Source organism: Nipponia nippon, unplaced genomic scaffold (assembly GCF_047370975.1).
Source record: "Nipponia nippon isolate SJK-2023a ecotype South Korea unplaced genomic scaffold, ASM4737097v1 scaffold_1, whole genome shotgun sequence".
Classification (NCBI taxonomy): Eukaryota; Metazoa; Chordata; class Aves; order Pelecaniformes; family Threskiornithidae; genus Nipponia; species Nipponia nippon.
In genome coordinates, this window is record NW_028262290.1 from 136,720,693 (window position 1) to 136,741,726 (window position 21,034).

Here is a 21,034-nt window from a genome sequence, read left to right on the forward strand (position 1 = left end):
TGAAATACATATAGTCAGTACACTTTTGTATTACTAGGAACAGCTTATGTCATTCCCAACACGCATTAATTTCAGCCAGTTTGCCTTATAGACTGGAGGATGAGACAGATCATGGAAGGAAAAATTCTGTGCTTAAACAGAAAGCAATTTATGCTGAAAAAAATGTTAAGTTCTGTCCCAAAGAAATGCCTCCCAGAGAAGTTATCTTTCCTCCTTCTAAGGCAAACTCCCATGCTATGGCTGAGTCCACACACAGCCACACATATGCCTGGATGTTACGATAACCGATAATTTTATCAATAAGATTACGAAGTGTTTATTGAACAACAGCTAACTGCTGGGCTGGAATTGGGTTGTATCATTACCTAACCATATGGCTGGCTGAGTTGCAGCTCTCCAGGGCACCTCACCTTTATACAGGTAATTCTCATGTGATACATCAAAAAGAAAACAAATCATGCCAGCTGAGACTATAGTCAAAGGCTCCCAAAGCTTTTCAGTAACGTTTCCCAATAAAACAACTTAAACCAACAGACAGTTTAAAGGACATTGAGTCTTCTGATTCTGATCTACATACACTCTTAGTTTCACACAAATCCTACGGTAGCTATATACACAGGACTTTGCTCATATAATTTTCCCTATACAGACAGTCAGGCTGCTCCACTGGGTCTTTATGTCTTACGACGCAGTGTACAGACAGCCCTAGGCTGGCTCTCCTGGCCTGCTCTGAGGTTTGAGACCCTGACCTGCAAACCTGCCAAGAATTCAGACCCACAAATCCATCCTACACACCTGAAAATAGCAATGCTCTTTTGGGGATGCAACAGCCTAGCCACACTTTTCCCCAGACATCCAACCATATTGGCAACTTCAAACCATACCTCTCATAAATACACAGGTGCACACACAGGTTTTAAAACCACTTTTAAGATCATTATTATTATCATTTACTCCAGTAGAAATAATCTAAAGAATAATTAGGGGCCCTGAAAGCATACCCATGTCCCAGCTTCTTCATTCTTTGGGCTTAGCATCTTTGCAGCTGCTGATTTCCAAACCACAGAGACTCTTCATATCACTTCACTTTATCTGCCGTTGACAGATTATGGTGTCAAACCACCCCTCGCGCTCTGTTGCTCCACCACAGAATGATGCTTATCCTCTCCCCACCATTGCTTCCTGCGTGCATGTTTATCAGAGTCCTGGAGTAAAGCACGAGCAACTCTTGACGTCAGCAAAGCTGCACACAGGTGTTCACCGCTATTCTGCAGTGACTGCCGGTGTGCACACTCTAACCTCACAGTATATGTGAGGTTGTTTAACCACTCAAGGCTTAATCTGCTTCACAGCTGTTTCAGAATAAGACATGCCCATAGCTGGGTGCAGCAGAGCCTACCTTGCTTTACATGGCTGTAGCCTAATGCCAGCTTACCTCTCAATGAGAGCATCAGACTGCCGAGTCAGCGTTGTTTTAGCAAAAGTATCCATTAACTCCACACCTTTAGATCTTGTCTATGGGGAGTATAACAGGAAGTCAATCTGCATTAATTTTAAAAGTTTGGGAGTTTTAAGTTCTGTTTAACCTTTGTGTTGACACTCTTAGGTTAGCACAAGAATATCATAGTGGAAACCAACAGAACATCAGTTCCTCTACATCAGCTGCCCAAGTTCACTCTTATCTTGTGGTAAATGCAATATGTAGCTTATCCTGACTGCAAAACCATAATCCCCTTTCATATTCTCATGTGCACGAGCTCTTCTCTGTAAATATCTGCAGCCCCTTAGAGAGGTGCATACAGAGCTAAAGGTTTTACTGACAAGTGAAATTCCCCTCCTTTGTCCTTAAAAAAGAACAGAAGAAATCACAGGCAAAAGATTTCTAATCTGTAGGAATGTGACAAGGTAAATAATTTAAAATAAACTCATCAAAAGATGAAATTTCACAAACATTGTCTTCATAACTGGACAGGCCAGCTCTGCATCATAAAATAGCTGATATTGATTTAATGGGAGCAAGAAGTTTAAAGAGTTCAGTGAGGCTGAAAATCCAACTAGGAAAACAATATTTGAAGAACATGTCAGGTGAAGGTTAATTAAGAGAGAAAACCAGTTTTGTACAGTTTAACTTGTGTACATTAGCACTGTGTTTGTGTTCCTTATTATTATACACAGTTTGGGTTAGGTTTCTGGGGCTGAAACTGAACTATTTATTGTGGCTGTGATCCCAAGTGTCAGATCTCAAAAACACTCAAATTCCCCTCTTCATATGCTAAGAGCAATAGAAAGAAAAGCAAGACATTTACATAGCTTAAAGCTGTGTCGTGGGCTTGACATTTTATTACTTAATACTTTTGGAAAATAATCAGGACTAGTAGCTCATCATTTACTTTCTTGCACACTCTGACATAAGCAAGTATATCCTGGTCCCGCAAACTCAAGGTACACGTGCAGGCTGTGACAGAGAACAAATCCTCCATGCAGGACAATAGATCTGAACTACAGGCACAATATGAACTCATTGGTAGATAAAGGCTTAAATTTTTAATAACCTTCAAAGCAGAGAAGAATATTACAAGGAATGTCTCTCTGAAATAAATATTGCCTCAAATATCTACTCCAGTAGCCAATAAAAGGAAAAAATCCAGCAGAGAGAGGAAGAGATGAACATGATGCAGGCTAGTACCCACCTGGCTGACCCTGGGTACCAGCGCAGACATACACCCAGAGCATCATCAGGCAAAGGTGGCTTTAGGGCTTCACTGCTGAAGTAACCGGCCACAGTTTCATTTCTAATCATTTTGTCTTACTGGTTCTCCTGCCAGAGCACAGCCACTGCAGGGGATATTCTGGTCCAGACAAAAATGACTTTTGACATTGGTCAGATTACGAGTAGCCAAATATGCTTATTTCACTGATTATTGCAACCTGGAACTCTTTCTATCAATCTGAGCGAACATACATAGTCTTACCGAAAATTATACTCCCAACAGGAAAAAGAAAAATCCTTTCACTAAACTGCTCCCAGGTAGCTAGCAGGATTTCTGCCTGAAATTGCCTCTCACTAGCAATTCCAGCAACAACAGATGTCATTACATGCTCACCTTGAGCAGAAGACCTCCCACCTGCCTGAGCAGAGACTGAAAATAAGATGGAAACAGCCATAATGTACTGAGAAGTGGACACAAGGATGTTTTATGCTAACAAACAGTTCTGGCACGTTGTTAATTTTTTTTGCTGTTACCATGTAATTTATCAAAAGGATTTTCTGGCACTAAGGTCTAAACCTGATCTGTATGCATTCGGCTTGCTATAATATAGCAAAATGCATCAGTTGCTCATGGCACTTTTGATGCATAAATTATGGCCTACATTTTTAGCCAGTTTCTGTTGTCTCAGGAATTTCAAATGCAAATCATAATTTTATTCATAGCTCTAAGCTTAACTTCCTAAAAATAGGGCATTAGGCTTTGGCGGTTTTTCATACAATATTTGCAACTTTGCATATCTGTCTGGGATAATTTGAATATAAAGTCTTTACTGGTATGATAACGATATTCTAACGTTAATTTTCTGCTGTGTGAAACAGGCCACGGATAACATGTTCACAAAAAAAGTATCTAGATCAGTCCTCAGAGTACATATTCCATGTTTTTCAATAGTTTGCCTCCAAGGTAAAACAAGCTACCTTCCGTCCTGCTGGGACTGCTCAGCTGGCAGTATCTAAGCTAGCGATTTACACTGAGATTGGGTATGCATCAAATAAGTTGAGGAAACCCCCAGCCTATGTTATCTTCAAATATCTGGCTTTTAGGATGCCTCCAAGATGAACAGTGATACCACACTGAAGAAACCGGGAGGGTGAATGACAGTAACTGCAAACACAGCAGACTTTTTGTAACCATTACTGCTGCTGAACATCGAGAAATGAGCTGTTCAGCGACCTGCCTACCTGCAGCATGACTAAAAATACAATAAGTAATCACCCCTACATCTTTTTTGCATTTATACTGATCCTTTCTATCCCATTTTTTTACCTTACTCCTTTGTTACATCCTCCTCTGATGCCAGCACAGGTATTAGAAATGAGACCCAAATCCTGCAGAGACTTGCACATGTGCTTGAGATGCCTGGTTTTTCTGCTTTATTGGGACATAAAGTTAGGCACATATTGAAGTCTTTGTAGCTTTGCAGATCTCAGTTTGAAAGCCTTGTGGATAAAAAAAACATGTGCTGCATGACAGTGCGTGCTTAAGTGTTGGAAAATAATGGAAATAAATCGGTAACTAATGCCAACAGGGAGCCTCAGACACAAAGAATATTTATCTGCTAAAATCCACAAAAATCCCAGCTTTTCATTTCTTAAGTGCATCCACTTTTGCAGCAGGGCATTTGCAGTGCCACCATGCGGGCTGGTCCTGAGGCTGTGGCAAGCTGGACCATATCAATATTGGGGTAAAAAGAACAGTATAGCAAATACTCTGTGAAGCTTGAAGCAGCAGGGAATGAGCTGGAGGCAGCAGCAGGTGACGGGCAGCCAGCGACCCTGCTAGAAAACCAGTGTTCCCAGGGGATCTATAGTGGCTGGAGGCATAGGCAGGCAGCCATGATACATAGCAGCATCAGGGGGAGCAGAGGGAGCTGCAGCAAGGTGTTTTAGCACTCAGTCCATGAGATGGGAAGGTGGAAAATGATACTCAGGGCACTGAAATATTTTCCCAGTGCACCACTGGCTGTATTCACAAGCTCAGAAATTCTAGTCCCATACAGCCCAATAGATGAGGTATGCCAGGGGATCCTCTTTGGTATGACACCCAAACTCTTGCATCCAAGATAGAGCACAGATTTGGACTCTAATGTTTAAGAAAGCAAATCAGAGAGGATTTTGATAGATTTTCTCTAATGCCTCCTGCTGAATCTTGAAATAAATTAAATATTTATTAGGACAGAAAAAGAGAGAGAGAGCAAGAATGTTTCTTTCATATGGTTGTATAGGAGATACAACTTGCTTAGCTCTTTGAAAATCACTTCCTCCTGCTAGTTTAGGTGCCCACCACTAACTGATTTCTGTTTTTAAGTTCCTACACTTCCTCAAATTTTGTGTCAAGGAGCCAAAATGTTCAACAAAGAGGCTATGATTCACAGCTCTTAAAAATTAGAAGTTGCAGCATTGATTACTGCAATATTTAAATCCATCTTACGTAATTTTATCTACCTCTTGTTTTTATAGGCAAAGCCAGGTAGTATCAAAGTCATAGGCAGTTATGTAAGCAAAAGACCTAGCCTTAATAACCTGCTTTGCAGTAAACACAATAATTATATTTACATATTTCTTCAGTGTTACACACTCGGTGGTGGTAGAAATACTGAACTGATCCCACAACACATGGAACAGTTTCTTCTATACAGCTGTTCTTCACCCTTGCCCAGATGTGAGAGGACTTTTACTCCAGTGTTATATGGCCTGGATAGGGAACAGCAATCTGTGCATATGCAGACTCCTCTGAAAAAAAGCTACAAAGTTTTCCTCCCTGAGCCCTTCCTGCACTGCAGAACTTTCACTAAAGAAAATTCAAAGGCAACCTTGAGCAGAGATCCCTTGAGAGTTGCTCTGCACAGAGGTTGGGATGAGGCAGACCTGGTGGGGAAAAAAAAAAAAAAAAGAAAAAAAAGTTTCCTTTCAAGGTGTATTTGTCTTGGGGAGATGCGGGATTCCAGAACAGCATGTCTGAGCTTTTTATACAGCAAGGAAACTCTGCCCTTTCAGTTCTTCTCCATGAAATCCCCCCGTTGCTAGAAAGTACATGGAAATAACTGCTAACAACTCCATGTGGAGATAACTGCTAACAACTCTTTTCTTTGGCCTTGTCTTCTTAATTATGCTCATTTAATAACTGAAAATTATAGTGGGTTTTCATCAATAGATTTCTTGATAGTCTAGCACAGAAAGGAAAAAAGCCATTACAAACTCTATTAATATTCTAACATGTAATTATTAGATTGTAATCAACTAACGTGGTAACCCTGCAAGCGCTATAGCTGAAGAAGAAAACAGAACAAAGATGAGTGGTTTTCTCATCCACAAGAATGCAAACAAGACACGTTGTAATTTAATTGCAAGCATTCCCAGAAATTCATTATGATCTTAGAAATTCACTAAAATACCTAGTATAGAAGCATCTTTCCCAGCATAAGAAATTAGGTTTTCAACCATCTATTGTTAGAGCTGTTCATAAACGATTTAGTTCATGCCATGCAGTACAGTATGCCTCAACCTTTTCTGAAGGAAATTTCTAATGCAGGCACTGAAATTAGTATTTAGAGACTTAATTAAAAGCCTGACTTTCACATGTACTTGCCACCTGCAGCTCCTATTCAGTTCACTGTCATTTAAGTACCTGGCTTCAGGCAGCCAAGATTGAAAACTGCAGCTTGAAGAACATTACGGGTAACTCACAACGTTGCTGAAGAGTCCTCCTCCTACCCTCTGGTGTTCTCAGGCAAAACCCCTGCTGATTTTCTACCTGGGCCTGGGGAAAACACTGGGCCAAATGCTCAGCTGGCGCGAAGCAGCTAAGCTATACTGAAATCCAAGCCATGTGTGTTTTGTCTGAGTACAGGTTTCCTAATTAAGTCCTTTAAATGGAAATTTGCTTCAAGAAAAAGGACTGTCCTTAATGAAGGAGATACACTCAGTAATTAGAAAGAAAACAGGACTCCTGGTTTTGGCAGCTTGAAACTGGCTCCCTGCAGAGCAAGGGTATTTTGTATCCACATTCATAGCCCATCAAAAATTATCATTAAGCAGTGTAATGATTAATAAACTTTCACTCCTCAGACTGGACAGATGTTGCCGTGAAACGCGCATGAGCATGTATAGTATTTTTCTCCCTGGACTATTTTGCATTCACACCCTACAAACTCTTACTGTTCAAAATGGGAAGACTCAAATTGCGTTCTTGCTGACACGTGCATATATCCAAAACCATTCCAGTGAAGAAGTGTATTTGTTTTCCTGAGGGGTAAATTTGACCCATAGTTTCAAAGCAGCCTGAGAAAGCTGTCTGTTCATCTGAGTAGCTTATGCAACTACAGCTAGTAACTACAGCTAGTAGCTTTCTATTTTCTGCCCATTAGCTTTCTTAAGTCTTTGCATTCTCATGAAAATGTATTTAACTTCTGTGTGTGTCTGACTGCATAGCTGAGTTTTTGCACGGGGAACTGGTACAATTTCCATTGTCCTTATCCCTCTCTCAATGCATTCATTTTTCTTTGTATGTGACTGTTCAATACTGCCTCTGCCCTGGGACTGAAATTAACTTCTAGCATTTATTTCACAGAAATCCCTGAAAGCTTGTCCATTTTTTCGAACTGCCCTAATTTAGATAATAAAAGATACTACTTTGGCTTACATATTCCCAAAGCCGTGCGTATTTTGGCCTAATGTGACTTCATTAGTGTATTTTCATACTGGGCATTTTCTTGCTAGGTCAGGCTGGACCATAATAGTTACATGCAATTCATAGCATATGAATTCATAGCATTTGAGTAAAACTGTGTACAAGCTACACAATTAAACAATTGTTTAATCCCTAACAAATGCATGGAATTTGATTACGCCTCCTCCTCCTGTGTCGCCCTCACCCCCACTGTTCCTCCACTCCTCTGTACACAAAACAAATAAACCTCTCCTTAGCATGACTTGACCTCATAATACAACCAAATGCAAGAGAACAAGAAGAAATGCAAATGTTATGAGAGCAGCAATAGCAATTTTTGCTTTTACAGAGTTGTGATGGCAACTCTTGCTGTGATACTCTTGCTGGCTCTGGGAAAGGAGCAGGTACCAAACCGGTGAGGCACGCGCTGCTCTTCGAGCCTTATGCAATGGTCCATGTGACAGGACCAGAGGCTGCAGGAACCTGCCTAGCTCCTTCAGAGAAGCATGCCCTTGCACCGTCAAACCCATTTATGCTATTCACAAGTCCCAGCAAGCCTTAGTTTTTCCCAGCTACCTCACTGTGCTGCCCTTGGAAATGATCTTCGTTTTGTAGCAAATAATTTTTAAGGGCTTGAATTTAACAAGAAAGGAGAGGGTGGTCCTGCTCTTCTGTTCATATGCCTAGACACTTCTCCAGCTAATTTAAGGTTTACTGGAGCTTGACGTTGTGGTGATATTTACATTATTTGGGTCTCTAGAGAAGCAGCCTCTGTAACTTGCATTTGCAATGGGCTCTTCTTATTTTCTGTGCTCTTGAGATTTTATCCACATGACTGAGTTAGCACTATGTAGTGCAACCAGTCCCTTTCCAGTTACAGAGGTAGAAAGGTGTGGCTGGCTGTAATATCATCAAACCATTTGCATAGCTCTGTGCATAGTATTTATTCACACCACAGGCAAAAACAATCATCACTGAACACAATGGCATTCAGGAATTCTCAGGATTAAGCATTTCTTAGGACCTTGAAAGAAAAAGGAGGGAGGAGAAAGGCTGCGTTATCAGAAAGGAGGAAGAGGTTCCCTCTGTTGCTCAATATTTAAACTAGCTGAATATTTACACAAGTATTTTATGACAAGTGAGTTTGCACTCACCTGTTGTAAGGCCACTAGAACTCTAACAAAACCAGGCATATGACAACTGCAAATGCCGAGTACGCAAAAGTTGTGGCATTTTTTGCTTAAAGGCAGAAGAGTAATTTCAAAGATGCATACTAACATGATCCTTCATTTTCTTGTTGTTTTATACCTCAGCAGTCACATTTCTCAGGTTTCATTGTTTCAGCCATGACATCAAAAACCTTTACAAAAATGAAAGAAAAGCCAAAAGCCTCAGCAGTAAAAACTGCAGCAATCACAGGCTAGCAAGAGCTTCAGTTTTAAGTGAGTCATTTGTGGGGAAACAATAAAACAGTCGTAAGAATCAGACACTTTTGACTGCATAGAAAACAAGAACCATCCTGAAAAGCATTAGCTGAGCACTTCATGATTAAGTGGAAGGGACAGATGCAGGCTCAATACTTAGTTTAGTTAAAACTCAGTTTATCTTACTTTTTCATTGGCTCTTATACCTTGCAGACTGTCACAACTGCCTGAGATACTTAAAATCTATCATAGGGAGATGAGTCTATGTAGTCAGAACAGTATCTAATATTTCAAATTACACAAATATAGTAAAACAAATATACTAATACTCTCTCTTCCTCTCCTACTTCATCTCTAGAGCTTTGATACCAGATCAAGGTGTTGGTGCGCTACGCATGGAGGATTGGATGCTGTGCATCTTTCCCTTGGGTGCCTCAGAACTGAATTTCTGTGTTTCCTGCATTACTGCAACCAGCTTCATCTTGCTGAACGACTAGAAAACTTCACAAAACCAGACATTTCTGATTCCTTGTTTCTCCAATTCGCCATTGCTCTGAAAGCAGAGGCACAGCTTACACATTCTCTTGCCAAACAGTGGACAACTTCACTGGAGAAAGGAAACAGAGTACCTCAGTCATTCACTCATCCCGCTCACCATTTCCCACAATGCTGAATAATGAGATCATGGAAAATTATTTTTAAAATTTAGCTTCCCCAGTTTGGTCCTCTCTTCAGAATTAGAACAGAGATTCCAAGTACAATTAGAAAATTGTCCATCCTGAGCACAGCTACCTGTTACTGCGGCTGCTCTCTCAGACCTTGGTGATCTCAGTGATCTCTTGGGTATACAAACACTGTGCTGTGAGATCTCTGCTTACCATTGCAAGCAGTCAGAAGGACAAGCATCAGTGTCGGTGCAGTCAGCCCAAGGGGGTTTCCGACAGGGCCAACAACTGACGCTACAAGACTTTGGTCCTAGGTTAGCTTTGAAACCATATATGTAGTGTTCTCTTTTGTTAAAGAAAAAAAAAGAAGTGTAGTTAGCTCTAGCCCTAATGTGGTCACTCTAGAACAACCAAACTGACTCAAGCATTGCTAAGACCTATTTTTGGAGGTCCCATGCAGATGAAAAACTTCCTGTAACACAATTTGAACCTTCCGGCCTAAGATTCAGCAGAATGAGTAACTCTGTCCAGCTGTTTACGTGTGAAAATCAGAGCAGAGTTGGCATTTGGTGAATTTTACTATGGGCAGCTGTGACTGTGGAGACCAGGCACAGTTACTGAGCATCAACTGCAGCAATTTGTCCACGGTGGTCAGTTTATTTTTTAAATTTCCAAGGCAGCAACCCTATACAGCACTGCTTATTTAAACCTGCCAGTCAGTACCTCACCTAAAGTGCAAACATGGAGATGAAACTAGGTAGATTAAATACCTTTGACGTGCTTGCACAGAAAGTTTCTGCCTCGTCTTCACAGTCAAAGAGTTCTTATGAGAATGAGAGACTTTCTGTGCACCCACTGCAGGTCTGAGCTTTCCAGACACGCTGTGTTTCCAGAGCGCGCGCACAGGACTGTCACTGTGTGTTCCCAAGTGGCCCCTGGTCACTACAGCAGATGAAAACAGGGCTTGCCACTGTCAAAACTACTCACGTACCCAGCTTCTAGCCACTCTCCTTTCCTAGGGCGAGTGAGCTGTATCATGCTGGCCTGCCACCACAATTCATCCAGCCCTACAGCATGCTCCAGACAGTTCTCTCCCATGGGCAAATTATTCAAGCAGTGCCATCCTGTTCCCAGGTCCTTGCTAAAAATGGTAGTTGGGAGCAGGCAATCGCCCTTGTCAGACTAGTTCACCTCGCTCCCAGCTCCCCAGCTCCCAGTGGCCAAGCGGGCTGGCCAGGAAACACCAGCCCAGCATGGCCACTGCAGCCTCTGCTAATCCCATAGCGGGAGAGGAGAAGTCTGGCAGGGTTTGTTGAATGAGCCTGTGTGTCTTGCCTCAGTGGTGGGGTGTAGTTTTGCTTTACTGGCTGGGAATCATGGCTCTGTGTTCACGGCGCAGGGATAAGATCACTATCGGCTCTTTACGCTGGTACTCGTGGTGAGTATGTCAGCCCCTGCCTGGTGAACACTTTTCTAGCAGTGCTGCACAAGCAGGTTAAGCCAGAAGCAGATGTATTTCTAGCTCACACGAGGAGAATTCATTCCTGACATTTATCAGAGGAGATAATTTTAGGAAATCTCGTTCTGATTTCAGTGACATACCAGGTGACAAAATGAATATTAAAAGGACATAATTCTTTTCACTAGAAAATAAATCAACCTTTTTCTAAGAAAGCTGGAGATGGCAAAAATCCATCCTTCCTGATGCAGAAGGAAGAAACAAGCACAATGCTAGTTTCAGAGTAGCCAGCCTGGGCAAGCACTACAGCAAGTCACAGACAATTTTGTGGCAGCAAGGAGATATCAAAATGAAGAATACCAGGACCTGGACGCAATCTGAGCAGGAATAGGGATTAACACTTGTAATATGTTTGTGAGGTTAACTACTCTCCTGGCTTACTAGCAGCACATTTCAGAGCTTGGACTGGGACAGCCACGGCTGAGCTGCAGACCCCGTTATGTGAGCAGCACTTCCAAAAGCAAGGCTACCCAGCATTATGTGGGCTAGAAGGTAAGCCCTGGCTGCTGACAAACTCACTCAAAGTAGGCTCATTACAGTGGTGGCAATAAGAGCCATGAACCTACTTGCATTGAACTACCCATTTTTCTTCCCTCTATATTCACAGCCAAAAGGAAAAGCAGAAACTTCTTCATACATTGCTGAGCAAGTGAAGAAAAGATTAATTCCCTGATAAAATAACAACGTACTACAGGATCAAAATGCAGCCTTGGCGTTTTTCCTGCTCTTAATCATGTGTCAAGGCTGCTACACAACAACAGTTGCACGCAGCTGAAAAAGTCTGGCAAACAGATGCAGGGGCGAGGCCAGCATATCCCTGCCGCTCACAGCCTGTCATGGGGAAGAGGCAGCCAGCCTCCTGACAGCCATCCCTGCAGCGGCCCACGTCCTTGCTGTTGGCAGCACAGAAGTCTGACTTTGCATCTGCATCTGTACCTTAGTCGGATAAGAGGTGCAAAGTGCAGCTGTTCTGATCAATGCTCCCAACTCACACTTGAGCTTACTGGAAACCCCACGCAGAGCCTTGAGCGGTAACCCCGGGATGGGCTTGGCAGTAGGAGGCTGCTGCCAGGGGACAGCGCCAGCAGGTTCCCAAGCTGTGGCCCGCAGCAGGCTGCAACCCAATACTGTGATTCAAATAAGGAGCAGGAGGCTGGCCTACAATTGTCAACCTGTGCTCTTTTCATAAAAATTACAGGTGTAAAACACGTGCCACATCAGAGCTGGTATGAGAAGTCTGTACAAGGAAGTAAAAAGCCAGAGAGAGGATTGGTTTTTTTTTTCCTTCAAAAATCTCTGGTGCACTGGGTGCCACCTCCCCTACTTCTGAGCACAGCCACATCTCCAATCACAGCCACAGGCAAAAAGTCTTTGCAAGCAGGTGGACAGATCGTCCAAAGGTGTCATCACAGCTAGCATGGCCAAGGGCTGGTGGCTCAGCACCTGGCATGTTTTGCTGCTTAGGCAATAACTAGTTATACTCCATGCGACAAAACCGAATGTAAGCACCATCAAAAATAATGGCATACCTGCATGTACCATTAGCATTACTTCCTGAAGATAATATGAAGTACAAGTTAATATTCTAATTGTACATTTTCCATTTTATTGAAGCACTGCTTTATAATCCTGCTTCCTTCTTCCTTCTTTTTAGAGAATGAAGGGGAAAAGCTTAATTTAGCATGCAAATGCCAGGTAACAATGCTTTTATTAATATGTGGCCTCCAACAACTCGGTGCTCGATAATTTTTTCAAGATCTGAAAACTCCATAAATTGAGTAATTTTTTTTTTGCACTCTACTTTGATCAGCTCAGTTCTGAAATCTGATTTCTGTTTTTTGAATAAATGGTTAAACTTTCTAAACATATGAGGAAGGGTCTCACTAGGGTTACTATAGGCTAGGTGCATACAGGTTTGTAGTAGAAGTGGTGATGCAAAGCAGTGTGCTTGGCCCCATGCATCTCCATGCAATTTGCTACACGTGTTGACATCCTAGACACAGTAATTCTATGTACTTCCTCTCGTTTGGTGCTGTCCCACCTTGATGCTGCTCTTTCCTCATACAGAGCAGCAGATAGTGTGGTTCAGGTATGAGCTCTGCTGTTAATTCAGTCACCCGACAGCTAATTCAAAAAAGCAAACATTTAGTTCTTAAAAAAGTATTCTCAGATGATTGATTATCTCAGACTTTACCTCCCAATAAACTTACTATGGCTTGGATAAGGAGGGAAAAGAAGTATAAACTGGCCTACCATAACCTAAATCCGAGTTCCTAGATTCCTTGAAGAACATAAAGTTTGAGCCCAATCCTATTTAGTTCCCGAGGTGTAAATGCATTTTATTCACAGCTATGTCAGTAACTGGTATGCATATTACAATACCTCTATGAGCTGGTCTGGTTCACTCCCTTCTTCCACGGTAATTAATGTAGACCTTCCATTTCGTTCATTGTCCCGAATGCCAACAGCAACTTGAGTAGCCTTCAGCCGCTCATATTTATTGCATGATGAGCCACACCACTGATAGATTTCCTAAAATAATTAAAAGCACACACATTAGCAATGAGATTCAACACTGAGCAAAATTATGAAATTAATATTTTATTAATAATTATCTTACTGGATCTAAACCATCAGAACATCAGTGAAGCTACATCTTTCAGAAATACTTTCCAGAAGAGATATGCTAAGTCACCTAGATATTTGTAATATGTAAGATATTTATGTAATGTAATTTAGCATCCACATATTAGGAGATCACTCGATCTCAGAATAGTTTTGCTTCGACTGATTTTTATCCCAAATACAGATATATCTTCAGCTATCTAAAGAACCTGAAACTCCTAAATTTTCTACTTCAAATTGTTTTTATTTTATATCTGGCAGTTCCTCTTCTATGCTACTTCAGCAGTGCTGGTTCTCATCTGTGGCAAGAAACAAAGTAATTTCAAAATCTCAAGGAAAACCCTGGCTGTATCTGCTACTCAAAGGTAAAGTTAGATCTTTCAATCCAGGTTTTATTTTGATGACTTTTTGCTGTATAATAATATTTGCCATGCACTCTGCTGCATGAAACCACAAAACCAGCTCAAGTGCAAATGGATAACACAGGTGTTTTCAATAAAAAGTCTTCTTCAGTGGAAGATTTTTCCTCAGTGTACAGCTGATCCAATGCTTATAAAAGTTTATTAACCTCAGATTAATGCAAGCCCTTCCAACTGTAGTTATCACAAATGTCTTTATAAATTACTTCTAAAGATTTACAGATCAGGAATATGCAGTTTTTCTGGCCAGTTAAACCACCAAGTTTCTCCTCAGCAGAAGATGAACATATCCCTGGTCCCCCTTCCTGCCTCAGGAACTGACTAAGATAAAGACACACATCTGTAAAAGACGCCTCCATTCAGGAAATGCAGCAGCTAGGAGTCAGCTGCTGCCACAGGGGCAACCCACCCATCCTGGTTGCCACCTTTACAAGGAGCTCCTCAGACACTGCAGCAACGGCTCTTCACATTGAGGAGCGAGCACTCTGGTGGCAGTAGCCCACTCTTAGATATCATCTTACGGGCCTTCAAGGCCTTCCTCTTATCTGGATGAATAGGTAGTGAACAAGTATGCCCTGCACATGACAGGGGAAGCACAATTCAACCAGAATGGAGCATGTTCCCAAGGCACCTCTCAGGAAGGAGCGCCAACAGAACCAGCCTCCTAACAGAACAGGTCACCTAACCCAGTCACACCACAGATCAAGGATCCCCAGTTTTGGCAAGTCCCATTATTCATCCTGAAAGCAAAGCATTTCAGAATAAAGAATTTAGATTTCAGTCTCAATACAAATTACTAAGAAGAGGCAGAACATAAGCTGCAGAGGCGCTAGAGGCTGAGCTGGAAGGAGCTAGTCAAAGGAAATTAATCAGCTTGGCTGGTTGCTTTTTTCCTCCCCTCCCTTCTTCTGGAAGAAAGTAATTTGATTCTTCTTCACATGATTCTATCAAATAGCCCAAATAGTACAGCAATAAAGGTACACAGTCATTTTCAACTTCAAAAAAGGTTGAAGTGGTTTGCATTCATGTACAATGCAGAAAACAAAGATTTAATCGGAGCCCTCACTGAGTAAATTAGTGGGGTCTTAGTTTTACAATGTATATACAACTCTACAAAACTTAGATTTTGGAAGAAAACCTGTTTCATTCAAAAAAAGCTTTTTAAGCTATTTCAGCTGACCACTACTGTTATTTAATAGTACTGGAAATGGTGGCCTGAGACAAGTGAGAGATGAAGTACAGCTTCTCAGTACTATCAGATGCAAACTTTCAGAAGACAGTTAACATTGATGCTGTCGGCACGCAAAACAGCGCTAGTAACTTCTGATATTTACTTTTCACCAGCTTGGACACACACAAAAAAACCCCCAAACTCAGTGATCTCACAGCCAAGTTCCCTTCCCTTTGGAAGCATCCTTCAAAGACGAAGTTTTAAGCTTACGTCAGGATTACACAAATTCCCAGAACTGGATCCCTTTCAACTTGCAGATGTTATGCAATGAAAGCTGTGAGGTTTTCAGCTTGCCTTTACCAACTTGACTGTAGGCTTAAGACAGGAAAAAAAAAAACCTGCTTCCAAGTTCTGGTTTAAATACTGTCAGCTTACTAAGTATCCAGAATCTGGAGGCACACTTGGCTTCAGGTCTGAACCTTATATTAAATCTGACTTTCTACACCTCCATGGGAAAAGAAAATACCTGTGCATACTTGGGGAAACAGAATTTTCTAAAAAATTAATGAAAGACTGCCTTGAGTGTGTAGAAAGTCAAAAGTTTCAACTTGAGAGCAGATTTTTTAATATAGTTATTATAGCCATGCACTGCTTCAGCCATCTTCTCCCAAATTTTGGGAGACTTTCCAAAACACAGACTCCTTTAGTTTCTGAGAATTTCAGCACTCAAACTTACTCATTCTCCTCTTGGCCTACCTCCTACTAATTGAGCTTATTTGAAATTATGTGAGAAAACAGGAGTCACTAGAGATATAGGAGCAATAAACAGGAATTCTTTATTTCCCACAGTCTATAGAAGCAATAAGGAAGAGGAAGAAAAATATAGAGAATTAGCTGAAGAGGTTAGGCAGCTATTGCCTTATCTCAGTGTGTATCCTGCTGTCATGGTTTAACCTGGCAGGCAGCTAAACACCACACAGCTGTTTGCTTGCTCCTCCCCCAGTGGGATGGGGGAGATAATCGGAAAAAAGGTAAAGCTCGTGGGTTGAGATACAGACAATTTAATAGGACAGAAAAGGAAGGGAAAATAATAATAATGACAGAAGAACATTAAAAACAAGTGATGCACAATGCCATTGCTCACCACCCTCTGACCGATGCCCAGCCAGTTCCTGAGCAGCGGCCCTGTCCCCCCAGGCAGCCTCCCCAGAGGGAGTTCAGTTCCAGTTGTACGTGTCAGCCTTCTCTTGGTCTTTTGGTAACTGGCCATGCAACCTCAAACAAGTATTGTTATCTACAAAATGAATAGTATTTACTGTACTGACCACAAAGGATATTGTGAGACTTAAATGGTCACTGCAAATTACAAAGACCTTTACTTCTCAGACAATAAATTCACATTTTCTTTTCTTAGCATCTCCTAAAGGTCCCACTGCACAGGGCACCCTAGCTACCCCGCATTCACAGCATATTCTCCCAGTTTGCCTTCAGTCAGCAAGTGACTAAACTGAGCTCTCCAACAGTCCGCTGGCTCTAGGCTTCAAATCAGGCTGAGGAAGGAAAAAGACCTTTAAAAATCTACAGTAATGGATTTCAGATTTTTTGATTTGCAGACTTCATTATTTTCCTTATGGAGTCCACATTCCTAAACTATAGAGACATTCCCACAAAACAATGTCGTCTAAATACTTTTATCCTAAACTAAAATAAATAAATATGAAATTTTGTTAGCTGTAACCTTGAGAAACCTTGTGTGGTAATGTTTTCTCCTGCTGTGTAAAAAAACTTGAATGAATAAGCAGTGTCTGAAAACATCCTTGATCTGGAGTTCACATGGATGAGCCACACCATTCCTATGAGCTCCATCTTCCCTGGTTATTTAAAAAAATACTGATTTTAAAAGCTAGAGAAACAAGAATCTGACTCTTTTCAGCACTAGAGAATAAAGACAGTATTCTTTATTGAAACTCTGAAAGCTAAACTTCACGTACTGTATAATCTAATAGAAGGAAGTGAGCAGCCACAAGTCATGAAAGTGTCCCAAAGTAAATAATATTTTACTGTATTTACTACGAGCACTAAACAAATATCTTAAGCACTCAGTGCTATAAGCTTTCAGGAGCTTAGATTTAGTTAATTTTCTCTTCTGAAGTAAAATCATCTTCTCAATTATTTTTAAATATATCTAATTTTGAGGCCTCATGGTACAAGTTCAGCTAGATATTTACAAGTTTGTCTTCCTGATCTAACACCCATTTTAATCTCTAGGCAGATTGAGTTTTTAACAATTTAAAGCCAGAAAAAGAGATTTTTAAAAGTTAAAGCCACTTCTTGCCAAGGCTACTATTTAGATCTGGATTTACCTGAAATACAGTCAGCTACTTATTTAACCATGTCCAACAGACCACTGAGATTTTGGCTTGTATTTTATTATTCATGTATTTATTTTTAGACATATATATATATATATATATATAAAGTGCTCACCTAGTGCCATAATACGGTATTTAGCTTTAGCTCACTCAGTGCTTTCACAATTTCTTAGCTGTACTACACCTTCACTATTTTTAGGCTTGTTTTGCTAACCTTATTTTGAATTGGCGGGCTGACAAAAAATGTTTCCATTAAAATGAAAATAGACTTCAAGTGTTCACTCCCCTCAAAAAAAAGGAACTTCATTCATCAGTAATTCCTGTGCCAAGCCCAGTTTATTTTCAGAAGTTTGTACTAGCAGTATTTATTTTTTTTAATCTCTTTAACAGAGTTTGAGAGAGATGCTATGGAAGAGAGCTATTCTGCTACCTGATATTAATGGTTGTTGGTATCAATATACTTGTCAGATCACAGTGGAACAATTAGCAGCTGAGAGTGAGAAAATGTTGTCTTGAATAATCACAATGACCACCCTAGAGCTCCTGAGGGAGGTTGGGAAGGCAAACTAGGTCTATGCCATGCACGCTGCAGTCATAGCAAGGTGTCTCCTTGTCTGCATGTTTTGGGGACACAGTTTGGTCTTCTAGTTATAGAGTAGCAGGATTCACTGCTTTTATTCCTGATAGCTTCTCGCCTGCAGAGTGACCTTGAGCAAGTCACATGAGATTCCTACAGCACATTAAAAATGACCCAACATTTAGCTTCTATGCAGAAGTGTGTGGCAGGATGATTATGCATGGCTCCTGTGTAACTCTGAGTACCTTGGCACTTCTCCCTGTATGGAGGGGGCTTGTGAAAGTACACCTCCTGCCTTCCTGCTCCAGCCCCAAATGGCATGTAGAGCAAGAGAAGGAAAAACAAACAAAAACATTGCCTTATTTCACAAGTGACATAAAAACAAATTTTCCCTTCTAACACATACCCACCTCTGTATTCAACTGGCAGCCTGCTCAGTTCGGAGGCAAATGAAAATACACTCTGCATCCTGGTGTCTTTTCTGTGAATCTTAGCTAGGACAATGAAAGCAAAAGCCAAGAAGCTTAAATCTGTGAAGAACTCACAGCTTTGTTCTAGTTACAAACATGTCCTGAACATACAAGTGTTTTAAACCTATATCTTTGTTGAAATATATAGTAATTTCCAGGCCCATACTGTAATTGCTGATTTGCATTCTCTTACATGAAGAGACATTAAAAACCTAAACAAATTAAATAGGTTTCAAAACTCTAATTTGACGCAAATTTGTTGCGAAACTTCAATTTTCATAGAAAAGAACAGTGAAATGTTTAAGTGATTAAGTCTCACTAATCTTAAAATATTAAAATAAAAAAATTAAGCGTTCATTAAGGAAAGACTTTAAGCCAAGTATTGCAAGCTGGTGCGCCTCCATTCTTTGTTGGCAGGCCCTGATGCACCCTAAACCTGTCCACCTTTACCCGCATCTACACCAGAACATGCTCCCAGAATGTAATTGTACCTCAATTAAAAAAAAAAAACTTACTGCTTTTAGTTGAGAGTCAGCTAAATCTGTAGTGTGGATCCTGTTATATCAACATGACGTAACTTATGCTGACTTAATAATGTATGGCAGTCAGGATGTTGTCTTCTGTTCCTATAAACCGCAAGATTAGGTACAGAGGCACGGCTATGAAGCAGAGGGGCTTAGTGCAAAAAAAGGCCTTCAGCTAAATCTGCTCACTCATGTGAAACACCATACCACGTTCTCTTTACCCCTACAACTCCTACAAAAGGGCTAAAAGCAAGAAAAGGTTTGTAAAGTTATTACTGCCTTAATTCTTCTCTTCTCTTTGGCTTAGCTGCTTCTGTTTATTAGATAGAAGCAGATCAGAGCCTGGACAAAGAACCACATCACAGAAAGCCACTGTAGTGGTTTCACAGTGGGTAGGTAGAAGAAAGGCTGATGAGGCTTGTAAAGAAAGGTGAGTCAGGAGGAGAGAAGCTGTTACGGAGGAGTGCCCAAAGGAGCCTGCACTCTTAACGCTCACATTTGAGTGAACCTAAGATACCACTTCTTGAGGGAAGTAGAAAAAAAACTAGCAAAGCTAGAGGCAGATTGAACATGCACGAATATTGGCAAAGATTTTATACATAACTTGTCATGCTACTATCAAAATAATTGGCATGCACTCAGCTGAGACTCCATTCATTCTCTTCATGGTCATTAATAAACAGCTGTTCTGATAAGGCAAGAGTTCATTTTAGCTGAAACTGTTCTTTGTTAAAGTCTAGCCTCTTAAATTAAAGTTAACAGACATAAAGGAAAAATGCCAATACAAATACAAACAGACTTGGAAAAAAGTTCTTATATGAACTGCAATCAATGGAAATGCTTCCAATGCCTTCGATTCTCAGTAAAAGTATTTGTAAAACAAATGCACATTACCTTGGTGTTTGTAATTCAAACACCAAGTTTTTGGAAATAAACCAGAGAGCCCTAAAGCAAGAGTGTGGAGCTTTTTTTTTTTTTTTTTTTTTTTTTTAAGTAAAAAAAGAGTGCTAAATCAAGAAAACAAAGTCCAAATGGTGGGGAAAATAACTGAACAGTAAAACTGAATAAAAGTGACTAGGATACATCATCTGTGGTCAGTTCACTGACATGTAGTTTTTTTAGGAACTGACATATATATTAAGAATGTTGGGATTGAACCAAGTTAATAGAGGCTTCTGGAGACTTTTTTCTCCTTAAAATATTCAATGTTTTTTCCTGTCTTGCCTGTTGAATTCTTAATACAGGCAGGGAAAAGAAGAAAAAAAATCATTGCACATATTCATCAAACCTGCCTTTTGAATTTGTTGAAACTGTAATACAGTGAACCATTGAAAGTTGTGGAGTTTTGATAATCCAAAACAAACTCTGAATTCATTCAGCCAGAATACTGCTGAGGCCACCACAAGCCTGGTCCTGGTATAATTACAACAGTGTCTTTGTAACCAGTCTTGGAGTCTCCCACTTGATTCAAATGGAACAAATTGTCAGAATAAAAATAAGTCAGATGTACCACAGTCATACACTTACTACATTCATTTTTCCTCTCACACCTGTTTTGCCAGTATATTCTAGGAACAGCTGTTGCTATACCACAGTGCACTAAAGGGTGAGTACCAGGAGGATATTCGTTCTAAATAACAGCACCTCAAGCAGCAAAACGTCTGAATTTTCCTACAGCATCAGGAAGTAAAGTAACCTATCTGAATCCTTGTGCATACATGTATGTCCTGTCCACTTGATGGTCTCTGTTTCAGCCACTTTTCTGCATACAAGTGGGGGCGAGGGGAAGCTTTCCAGTCCGTAAAGTATGAAGGAAAACTACATATCCT

At 40.7% G+C, this 21,034-nt stretch overlaps 1 protein-coding gene across 2 annotated transcripts in view; it reads right to left on the reverse strand.

Moving 5' to 3' along the window:
* Window positions 1-21,034, reverse strand: part of SCIN (scinderin) — a 62,444-nt gene that overhangs the window by 19,192 nt on the left and 22,218 nt on the right. For both annotated transcript variants that reach the window (XM_087774132.1, XM_009461171.2), the window contains exon 4: window positions 13,430-13,579. In XM_087774132.1, the coding sequence (XP_087630258.1) occupies window positions 13,430-13,579 (150 nt within the window). The remainder of the gene's footprint in view (window positions 1-13,429; window positions 13,580-21,034) is intronic.